Source organism: Lynx rufus, unplaced genomic scaffold (assembly GCF_022079265.1).
Source record: "Lynx rufus isolate CCGP_SWC_20201006 ecotype Redwood Valley unplaced genomic scaffold, mLynRuf1.p SCAF_15, whole genome shotgun sequence".
In the NCBI taxonomy this organism is placed as follows: domain Eukaryota; kingdom Metazoa; phylum Chordata; class Mammalia; order Carnivora; family Felidae; genus Lynx; species Lynx rufus.
Window position 1 is genome coordinate 40065370 of NW_025814829.1, and position 12127 is coordinate 40077496.

The following is a 12127-nucleotide window of genomic DNA, read 5'->3' on the forward strand; positions in this document are numbered from 1 at the left end:
CAAACATTTGGGTTAAAATCACCCTAAAGCCTGGTGGTGGGATAGAAGGACGACTGAGAGGGGAAGAGACCCATTCTCCCTGAGCCCTGGGGGAAATGTCACTTGTAGATACAAGGTTGAAACAACATTGTAAAGACTGAGTGGCTGCATGCAGACAGCTGGGGAAGGCGGTCTGAGAGAAGGGAACAATGTGTGTGAAAGTACAGTGGTGCACAAGAAAGACCTGCCTGTGTGAGACGCGGTGGGTGATTGGTCCTGTTGTTTTGTTCGTGTGTTTGGTAGCAGAGTGTTCATGGGCCGTACCTTGGTAACCATTTTTTTTTCTTGGGATATTTGCGGGTTTTTTCACACCTAGTAAAAATGCTGCAATGAAAATATTTATACATACACTCCTAAGAACTTTATGAAGCTATAATTTACATACCATAAAACTTACTCATTTTCTATGTACAATGCAATCATTTATAGTAAATTTACCAAATTGTGCAACCACCACCAACCTCCAGTTCTAGAACATCTCTATCACCTCAGGAAGGTCCCCCCTGCCTGCTTATAGTCAATCCTCTTTCCCACCTCCAGCCCCAGGGCAACAATACATATATTTTTTAAAAAAACATATATTTGGGAGGGGCGCCTAGGTGGCTCAGTCCGTTAAGCCACCGACTTTGGCTCAGATCATGATCTCACAGTTTGTGGGTTCAAGCCGGGGCCCCCGTTGGGCTCTGTGCTGACAGAGCCTGGAGCCTGCTTCGGATTCTGTGTCTCCCTCTCTCCCTGCCCCTAACCCACTCGCATTCTGTCTTTGTCTCTCTCAAAAATGAATAAACATTAAAAAATGTTTTAATAAATAAATAACATATGTTTGGGGGTTTATCTTTGATACTGATTTCAATGATTGCTATAATAAGGGGTATGAACATTTTTTGGACTCATAGTACACATTACCAAGTTGCCTTTTGAAGCCACCATACCATTTTACATTCCTGCCAGCAACCTGGGATTTACGTTTCATTGTGGACTCTCAAGAATTGGGCATCACTGTTTTCCAATACCATCAAATGATTGGATTTGTATTTTTTGATGACTGAAGCAGGCCACTTTTCTATTTATGTGTTCACTGGTCTTATTCCATTCTGAATGAGTTTCCAGTGTGTACCCATCCTTCTTACTGATCTCCTCTTACTGTCCTTTTTTTATTATTATTGGTAGGAGCTTCTCCTATAACTTATTTACACACTGTATGCTACAGGTATTTTTCCCATTATGAAATGTGCCTTTTCATTGTGTTATTTTTTGACATGCAGAAGTCTGTTTCCACATGATCAGATGTGTTCCTGTTTTTATTTTCTTGTGATCTTTTTCGATTGCTTTGTATAAGTTACTTCCCTCTTTCCATGAGAGCTGTTTCCCTCTCCAGAACTTTAACAGAAGTTCAGTTTGATGGTCTGTTACATTATGGTTAAGATTCAGCACATCAGGGGCGCCTGGGTGGCGCAGTCGGTTAAGCGTCCGACTTCAGCCAGGTCACGATCTCGCGGTCCGGGAGTTCGAGCCCCGCGTCAGGCTCTGGGCTGATGGCTCAGAGCCTGGAGCCTGTTTCCGATTCTGTGTCTCCCTCTCTCTCTGCCCCTCCCCCGTTCATGCTCTGTCTCTCTCTGTCCCAAAAATAAATAAACGTTGAAAAAAAAAATTAAAAAAAAAAAAAAGATTCAGCACATCAGTTCTCTTGGAGTCTGTCACTTCTGGTGATCCCCCTTGTCAGATACTTGATTCTTACGTATCTTGTGCTGTACATCTGGGGTATCTTGTTCTGTGCCGGGGATTTTTTGGATGCGCCCATTTTAATAAGAGCATGGGGGAAGTGGCGCCCATACAAATGGGGGAAGATCTAGACGGAGCCATGTGATTCGCAGACGAGGGACCAAGGTGTGCTGTCAGTCTGGAAAGGCCTATCCTCTGGTTCCAAAGGCCTGGATTAAGCCATCCTTTGGGAATTACAAACAGGCAGAGCTTGGGTTCAGCTGTTGAACAGTTTCATGGGCAGCTTGGAAAACTATCCCCAAAGAGAAGGCTCCCTGTCTGGAATGCGGCACAATTCACTGAGCAGCTAACACGTTGCCGACGCTGGTCGAAAGCCCTGGAGATACAGCACTGCGTAAAACGCTTTCTGCCCACTTGATGCTTCTGTTCAAGAAAGAAGACAGCCAATAGCGAAAGGAACTAATATATGAATAATGCCAGGAAATGATAAATGATATAAATAAAAATGAAGGCGAGGTAGAAGGGCTATTGTGTATAGGGTGGGGTGTTCAGGGAAGACAGTGAGGTGGCATTTGAGCAGAGATCCAGAAACTGAGAAGTGATGGGTGTGGTGAGGGCTGATGGCGTGGGGGGGGGGGGGGGCTCGGATGGAGGGGGAGGGGCTAGCACCCACATGCCTGCCTGGCTTGTTTGAGGACCTAGGTGTAAATGACTCCTTCAGCTATGGGCCCAGTTTCTCACCTAGACAGTTTATTCACTGCTGTGTCTGTTGAACTCATTTTTCAATATCATCAAAAGAGCGCTAATGTATTAAATAAACTCCCATGGGCCAAGCTTTGCTAAGCACCTTATGTGTTTTCTGATTCCCTCAGCAACACTGCACGTTAGGTCACTTTCCCCATTTTACAGATGGGGAAACTGAGACTTGCTGCGTCCTCTCAGTAACATCCATCCAGTTGTCATCTACCCCGCTGGGAAAATCCTCTGTTCGTGGCTGATTGTTAGGTGCTTGAGGTGCGTGTATTAGGCTGAAAGCACACAGGTCTACAGAAAGATACTAGAGACTTCCATGATAAAATCAAACCTGAAACTGGACGGCCAGCCCTTGACCACTTGTCTAGTTAAACTTCAGGACCAAGGTACTTCGGAGGAACAATTCCTTGGTCTGAACTCACTCTTTGGGCTGCCCGTCTTTAAACTAGCAGAATTTAAAATTAGGATAATGGCTTTCCCTTCTCTTTTCCTTCACATCCCCAATTCTTAGCCCAGACATTTCAACCAACAAAGAATCCCTACCCTGGAACCTTGGAAATGTATGCTCTGTGTTGACATAAACTTCTTGAAGTTCCAAGGAAATAATGCAGCTGAAGAGGACACAGAAAACCCATACAGAGTAGGGGCACAGTGGGGGAAATCTCCAGAGGCAAGAGCTCCTGAAGATTTTTGAGTCTGCACCAAGATGCTTCTGTGGTTCTTGAAACAGCCTTCCTTGTCAGCATCGTTGGGACTTTACAGCCTCTGCCCAGGGATCTTGTTCCCCGTAGCTTTCAATGGGTCCTTTGCACAAGGGTGGAAATTGTGTCTCGAGGCCACAATTCTGACTGCGGAAAGCAGTCTTTACAGACATCCCTTTCTGTAGCCGCATAAAGGGAAGGGCCTCCTTGGTCAGGAGAATTGCCGTGATTCTTCTAAACCCAGCTCACTCCCACTTCTGCCTTCTGACAGCTGAAGGTTTTCAGGTTCTCTTTTTAGCACAGTTCTTTATAAATTTAAATGAGATGTGCAGTCATGTTACAGAAGGTCTGCCCGCATGGGGGTGGGATGTGCCAGGAACCGTTCTCAGGTTCCCCTTCTAGAATGATGCCGGCCCTCCGGGAGCTCTTACTCTCCATGCCTTTGATTTCCAAGTTTTCTGTCCATGAAATATTTGGTTCTCAGAGCTGCTGGCAAGTGACAATAACAAAAGTGGAACTGATTAGAATTTGAAGTTAGTTGTCAACTCACTACAATTCTAACAAAAAGGATGAGGATGAGCCCTGTGGTCTGTGGTCTTGGGCTCCTCTGAGGTTTCCCCCGCAGGTAACATGGCGCTTCTCCCACCTGGCAGGTGTCAGTTGTCAGGAAATAATGTCAGCAAAACAACTGTTGCCATTTTCCTCCACCTTCTCCTCCTCCTCCTCATAGTGGTTATAATTTCAGAGAAGAAAATGCTCAGGAAGTGATCATTGCAGTCTTGGGTTTACACAGACGGTTGATATAGTTTTGTCCCTCGAAAGGAGGCGCTCCCTTATGGTAACAGTAAACTTGGAGGGTCTAAAAGGCTCCTTCTGCTGTGTTAACCCTGTAACTCATTTACAGAGTTGGAGACACTGCTGTGTCAGTGAGGACATCCGTTCACATACGTGTGGCTCTCTGTCTGTCATTGCATGCAAGTTCTGTCTTGTGGATGAAGTGCCTTCTGCACACCACGTTGGCTGGCTGGGGCTTTGCCTTGATTTGAGGCCTCTTTTAGATATAAGAAAGGAAAGGACTTAGGGTCTGCCACAGAAGTGTATCCAAGGTCACGAGGTTCTGGCCTCCCTGCGGTACGAGGCTGAGGTGGGAGGAAGGGACACCCATCAGATCACAGTTTATGACCACAAGGAAGGAGGTCCCCACTCCCCTGCCAGGAGACTGACCACACTCGGGATTTGTAATAACAGTGATTGCAATGATAGCAGCAGCAGCTAACCTTTATTGACTATCTGCCAGGCACTGTGTTTTTCCCATTTAATCCTGATCACAACCCTGAGACAGAGACCATGATTATCCCCAGGAAACCAAAGCCCAGCAATTTGCCTGTTGTCACACAACAGTGTGTACGTCCGTATATACACTGGAAATGTCCTCTTTCCTTTCCTGATGAAAACTGCATGAGCCCTGCCTCTCCCCTCCAGCTAAACAACAGTGTCCATTTCCAAATACCCTCCCTGAGCCGCACGAGTTGAGGATCTGTGGAGAGCATCACCTGATATGTTTCTAGCACTGTGCTGGTACATCTGGATGTGTCCTGTTTCCCACTTTGGAGAGTAAACTCCCAGCCATCAGGGCCCAAGGGGTTCTCCTTCCTAGCTCCCCAACACGTGGTTCAGAGTGTCTCCTAAGTGGTCGGGGTCCCGGCGAGGGATGGTATCTGTTTGTGCAGTGTCACCGGGGAGGCTGTTGATGGGCGATGACGGCTGAGTGCATGCCTCTCTTCTCAGGAAGATCGGTTACCCAGTTTCTTTGCCCAGGAGACATTTCATGCCACTTCTAAAATAAGCGTGGTGGTGACACGGGGCTCAGACGCTCTGCAGGTAGCAGGGGTGAGAGTTGGCAGTCTGATGGAGGAGGAAACCAAACATCGTGAATCACATTCAAAGAGAACGAGCAATCTGGGGCCGTTTAACGTGGGAGCTGGCAACCTCCCATGCCTCGCAGGCCCCGAAGATTTCACTGTGTGGCAGCATTTTGTTATTTATCAAACACATGTGCACACGTGTGCACGCACACACACACACATAATAACTACAATTATGTGCCAGACACGATTCCATCACCGTACTACTCTTAACTTGTTTAATCTTCAGCAACCATGTGAAGTAGGGATAGTTGTCTTCACTATACAGATGGGGAAACTGAGACGCAGAGAGGTGACTCCGTCAATACACCAGAGCTAGTCACAGAGCCAGGATTACTGCCCTGTCAAATGGTACAGTCATTGGTTATGATGATGCTCAACCATTAGGACAATGTGAAATATTTGCAGCATCCAGATATTATGATAAAGAATCCTGTTATACGTTTGCGAAATAGTTTCATGCAAAATTGTTTTTTTCTTTGTTTTAGATACTTTCAGGAATAAGTTCCAGTTAAGTAGAGAAATCTGTTTTTAAAGGAATGTATCCCCTCAGAATTTAAATGCATAGTGTGTATTCAGAAAGAAAAAGGTTGAAGGATACAAATACTATTAATACATGACCTTTTACAAAGCCCTTATCTATGATATTGTGATCTCATGGTGGGCAGGTACTTTTGTTCCTGTGCTGTCTCGAGGGATTACAGACCGAGAAGCTGAATGCTCTGACCAGGACAACCCAGCTGGGGCAGATGTGGAGCCTAAATCCCAGTCCTAACCATGCCTTCATAGAGTGTATAACCCACTAGAGAGAGGAGGAAAATGTTCAAAAGTAACGACTGTATGTAGTCCTCAAGCCCTCAAGTAACCTGTTTTGGTAGCAAATGAATCAAAAGCATTTTTGCTTTCTTGTGCATCCTACACATACCAAGCATAGTCCCAGATCTGTTATACATAGTTAAGTGGATCTTTGGCGGGGTGGGGGGGGGGGCAGGGATTTAACCCCTGTTTTAATTGGGAGTGGGTTAAAACTACGACATCCCTGGATTATACCATCCCCTTCTGTAAAATTCTAAATTCCAGGCATGGAGATGTAACCATAGAATATGTGCAGCCCCAGCCCCAGACAAAAGTGGCTTGTTCATTGTTTATTTCAGTTTCTCTTATTCATGAGAACTTGGTGTCCTGAATGGTTCGTCCATTTGGTAATTTCTTGGTGAAAGACTGAGTCTCGTATGTGCCTAACATAAGTTCTTACCAATATAAAGTAAGGGCTTTTTTGGGACTTGGTAAAACTCCCATGCCTCGAGGCATAGTTCATTTATAAATCCGCCAACAAGCATTTGCACCTTCTCTACCTTGTGCCCAGTAGTCACTGATAAAGCCTGAGTTCTGTTCCAAGGGCACAGACTCGTTGAGAGAAAATTGCTGGTGAGTAACTTGTCTCGGACTCTGCTTTGAATTTCTCACTCACACGCTATTCTTCTCTTTTCCCCTCAAGGGTCGAGATTACTGTTCGGAAGAAGAGGATATCACATAGCACCAATTCGACCACTCAAACCAGGAGCTACTACTGTGTAAATAAGTTACACCCCAGTTGAAATCTTTGCAAAGGTCGGTTCTCTTCAACGAACAGCACTATAGCAAACGAAGATCGTTCCATATCGTATGCCCCATTAAATTACAGTGTTTCTTAATGAACTTGCAAAGGAATATTGCTAAAAACAAACAAACAAACAAACAAACAGAAAACCGTTCTCGAACTTTCTTTGTTGCTGCTAGTTAAAACTTGTTGCAACTTTTCACTTCTCTTGTGTCCAGGTATGCAGCAAAATTCTGCAATTTCACCTTAAAGATACTGTTGGTTTTACAGATGCTCTCCAACCTATTTTCTATAAGATGAGGTAGTGGTGAACTCAGATATCAAACTCCTGTTGTAGAACTGTTCCGCTTCTAAGACAAGCGTCTCCTTCCCTCTCTCCTCCCTCCCTCCCTGTCTCTCCCGAGCGGTCCAGAGCCTTGCTTCTCACTGGCAGTGTTGCGCTTTGGAGATGGGATGGTTGCTATGGCAAGCTTTGTTTCTCTGCTAAGAAGAAGTAGAGAAGCTCTTATCCATTAAAAGCATGTTGTGACGTGACTCCCGGAGTGACGTGGGAGTGAGCAGCAGGTGTCATTGACTAGGGATCTTAATCAAGGATTAAGCTTGCAACACTGGCTTTGCTCAGATGCAGACGGAAGTGTGATCACAATCATTTTGAATCCCTCTTCCCCACTTTTTTTTCTAAGAAAATAAACATTTTACTGTTTTTATGTATCCTTGTCTTCTCCCATTCATCCAGTTCAGTGTTTCACGATGATCCCGGGCGCAGAAGATGAGCCCTCCTTTGCAGTGACACTGATAATTGACCTTCGTGGCTCCCTGCCCTCCCATCCGTCACCCACCACCCATTAGCAGGCTGTCAGTGGTCAGAAGAGATGAGGGGACACCCCTCGACTTTTTAGGAGAGCCTGAAACCACCCTGTTACCTTTCATTTCGTTAGCAAATAAGCCATCCTCCGTCCTCACTCTCTCCCTTCAGAATGTTCCATGAACCTTACCACTTCCTCCTCCTCTTACCTGCAGCACTGGCTAGGACAGTGCAAAGCGTCTGCCTACTGGAAATGTAGCACGTTGACACTGGTGATGATATTTGGAGATGCAGAAGCCAAAGCCCCAGGGCAGTGGTGGGGGAATGTTGACTGTGGGTTTGGTAGAGTTTATTTTTCCATATTATATGAAGAGAATGATCTCTTCTCGAAGACAGAAGTAATATTTTTAACAAATGTTGTCACAAGTAAATAGCAATCAAAAAGGAGAAAATAACTTTTGTATTTTTTTAACGCGTTTGATAGCTTTGATGAGGGTTCTCTTTGTTACTGTCAGGGAAGGGCACCCTATTAAATGCTATGCTAGGTTTGGGTTTGTCCCACAGAAACACAGAAGGAGCACTGGGTGTATCTCTCTCGTGGGGTTTATCAGCCGCACTGCCACCCTCCCAAGGTGGGTAGTTATTTGTCCTGGGTAGCCAAGCAGCACCTGCCACGGAACAGAATCAGAAGCTGAATTTGCACTTGCTGAGGAGATGAGCCTTGACTTTACAATCCATCCATGTGCTAATGGTGCGAGTCCTTATCTCCGTTTAGACCGAGGGGCACAACAGTGAGGGAGAGGAAACTCAGTCAAGTGCTACAGAAAATGGACTCAAATGTTAGCAACAAAAGCCCTTAATTCTTTCAGCCGACAGCAGCTATTTTGGGGAGCAGCTGTGGTTGTTACATAAATAGAGATGCAGCCAAAATTTAAGGCTTTTTATCCTGCTTCAAGCAGAAAAATGCAGAGAGAGTCAAGTCGCCTAGGGTTCTAAGTTCCCTCCCTTTGTACGGTTTTGGCCAAGTGACTAAAATAGTTTTCCTCCACCGTAAATGAGCTGCTGAGCCCCACCTGAAACCTGTCCATTCGGGACTTGGCCTACTGTTAGATGATTTCCTATTCTTACCAGGCAACAATGATGCTGACACGAAGCATCTTCCCTGTGACTCCTCTGTTTGGTGTCTCAGAGAGTGTCTTCCCAGAAAATCACCGCCTTCTACCCAAAGATAAAACATGCTCGTATCGTTTTTTTCCAGTCATTTTTAACATTTGACATCAGACACATGTACACGGAACTAAGTGTGTCCTGGGAATTTGACTTCTGAGTGTTTCATTAAACTAGAAGCCTGTTCCCATGAACCAGGGCCTCTTCACCTGGAGTTCTGTCTCCTGGGTTTAACTCTTTGATGTGCAGACGTGATTTCATCTGCAGATGAAATCTGCATACACATCGGTGTATCTAGAAATAGATCTGGGAAATGGGGTGGTTGAGTGGGTTGGCATGAGATGCTTGACTATGTTAGCAGCACACAAAGCTTGTCTGTTTTCCATCGTTGGCTTTAATCATAAAATTGTCAAGTGATTTGTGTTTGTACTTTATTTTTTTTTTATGCCTTCTGAAAGGGTCTAATGCAAAAATATTTTGCCTTTCCCCTCCTCCCCCCCCCCACCCAAGTGTATCTGAACATTAAGCAGATTGTCTCAGATACAATGAAAAGAATCATCCAGAAACTAGTGCTTCAGCTGGCTGAGGACTCAGGGAGATGGAAGGAGGGAGGGAAGGAAGGGAGTTGCCTGGCGGATGGAGGTAGAAAAAGGAAGGATGAGAAATGGACTGAGAAGCTTTTAGCAGAGAGAGTCGATAGCATGGCCAAGTGCCGGATGCAATTCAAAATCCAGCTGCCTGGCGGCCAGTGGGTGGGGCCGACTGCCAACAAGATTTACAGCTGGATTACACACGCTTTATGTGTTCTAAGTTGTGGAGTTGTAAAAGTTCAGCAGTATATGCGCTGCTTTCTTTTGGTTGGCGGAGATTCAAGATTCTGGAGTCCTTGCTGTCATAACTGAATACGCATTTGTTACTGGCAGAGAACCTCAAAAGAAGCTTTTACCTCAGCAATGCCTGCTAGCCCCAGGCTGGAGCGTAGAGCCGTGTTATGGTCTATTTAGGGACAAAGAACAGTACAAAGTCCAGAGACGAGGAAACTAGGTCAGCCCTCAGTGGCCACCCACAGGCCCGCTGGGAGACAGGTCTCTCCCCCTCTGCAGAGCCCCTGGTCTGAGACGGGGCGTCTCTGACTCGAATAAGAGATGAGATGAGCTGGTGGAGGAGTAGCCTCAGGTCGTCTGGGCTCTGCACTGGAGCTGCCGCCAGTCAGGGGCGCCCCCAGAGTCCGAAGTGACCCGCCTGTGACCTCAGAGCCCCCAGGAGCAGCCCAGGGACGGTGGCGCCCCCTTCCTGGCCCCATTTGATGCCATCCTGCTTTGAGTTGCACCTCTGTCCTCCTCCCAACCTCATCAAGACTTTCTTCCTCTGAGGGCCAGACTCTCCCATAAGCCCGCTAAAAGCAGAAATTATACCTCTCGTGAATTTTACCTCAGAGCCTGTGATGCAGGCCAACATATTGATTACAAATTCTGCTCAGACATTAGGCAAGGATTTTAAGAGCGCTCCATCTCTACTGGCCTTAGAAAAGAAACTCCGTTAAATATGTTGGTTTCCTAGGAAGAAAAATGATCAAATTCTTAATCCAAGAAAATACTGACTCTGAATCTTGGACTCCGCGACTCTAGTATGTTCTATATGAAAGGCAAAACGATTGGTGTCTAAGGCAGCCTCCCTCCTCCCAACTCCCAAATTAAAAAAAAAAAAAAGGCGTATTAGATTGCACTGTATGATTTTACATAAAATCTGCCTTCCATGCTTCTGCCCCTGGAAGGCATTTTCAGAGCTTTATTTCTTTGTACCTCTCAGAAATAAAGCTTTTTGTTAAGTTGCTTGAAACGCCAGAAGGAAAAGAAGACCGGGTCGAGGAAAGGGAATATATATTTAGAGGCATGATGAAAAGGTGGCAGGAAGCAGGAACATTGGCTTCTGGAAGTCACGTGTGGACTGCTAGACCCCCACGCGCTGGTGTGAAGCTGGATAAGGCTGTCGGCTTTCACGCCGCGGCAACTGTCCTTGCAATAAACCTTTGGAATTTTGTGAATGAGTTGTATGGGTTGCCTTTTGCCAATGAATGGACCTGTTTTTCCAAGGGGAAAATATGTCCTTCAGTCACCTTTATGTGTGTCTCTGGGAAAGGGTCAAAAGGCTACAGCAGAAAATGAAGATGGTGGGTGAATATATTTACTTTTGTGACAAACCTGAAGACTATCTATACCACGTCTTTCAGGAGACTCTTGTCCCTTATCTGGGATCTAATCCTAATCTTGGGGAAAGAGGAAAAGGAACTAATATTTATTAATTATACTCAACTCTGTGCCAGATACTGTGCTAGGCATTGTATAATTGTCTCGTATAATCCTCACCATAATCCTGTGAAGCGAATCTGTTCCCCTCGTGTTCTAAGTAGTGTATCGTAAGTACAGAATGCATCTATCCAACATAAATGCCCATGTTGAAAGAAGGAAAGATGTCATTCAAGTATTTTCCGAATTTTTTATTATTACTATGCCCTTTGCAACACTGTGAAAACAACCCTTTGAGGGTATCTACCTTCCAGACTCTCTCTTTGGCTCGTCACCAGCTAGCTTTGCCATGGGGAATGTTTTCTTTGGCCTTCCCGTATCTGATGAGCTGCCCACAAACAGGAGAGGCCACTGGCTAACAGGAGTGTAGGGTCCACAAGAAAAAGGCTTTGGGAATTTAAGCACAGGTCTCTCTTCTTGGAATCCTGACAGCATCTGGAAAAGGAACCTGGGCCTTCTGCAGTTAAACACCAGATGCGGCCAGATGCAGCCAGAACAGACCTTTGAATGCTTGATTTCCTTCCCTGGCTCCCCAGGCTTATTTCATCACAGGCTGCACCACTTTAAGGTGAAAAGCCTTAACCTTGCAGAGAAGTGTGGGAGAACCTGAGCTCCGAAGGTAGAGGAAAGGCCTCAACCATTGACTTACAATCCTTCCTTGTGGGCTAGGTCTTGATGTCTCTTCTTGATGTTTGAACCGGGGTCTGTATTTTCCAGGCTAGTATAAGCACTGAAACTAGATGTGAATCTCTCTCAAGACTTTAATGTTTTGGATAGTCATGTAGTGACTTGAATAGTCATTTAAATAACTTGTCCAAGGTCAGAAGAGCCCAAGAACTCCCCAGAGTTCCTTTCCTTGCTTCTAAAGGCACATCCTCGATAGAAGATGACTCACGTCTCCATGGCAACTGTTAAAGGTGCTGCCTAGAGGGGACCCACCCCTACCCTCACTTGGGTTGAAAGAATCAAAAGAATTTCCTTGTGTAGAGGGGGTGCTAAGTTCAGTTTTCCTGTGAAAACTATCCCCAAGATCTCACCTCCTTCAAACCCGGCAGCTGTCAAATTCCTTCAAGATAACGTGGGAAATGGCTCTTCTCTCTTGTAAGCCA

General features: G+C 45.6%; 1 protein-coding gene across 1 annotated transcript in view; it reads left to right on the forward strand.

The window, feature by feature from the left end:
* The window catches only part of CUNH1orf21 (chromosome unknown C1orf21 homolog), a 147395-nt gene extending 139944 nt beyond the window's left edge, over positions 1-7451 (forward strand). The window contains exon 5 of the mRNA XM_047076895.1: positions 6639-7451. Coding sequence (XP_046932851.1) covers positions 6639-6677 — 39 coding nt within the window. The 3' untranslated portion in view covers positions 6678-7451. The remainder of the gene's footprint in view (positions 1-6638) is intronic.
* Positions 7452-12127: the final 4676 nt, after the last annotated feature.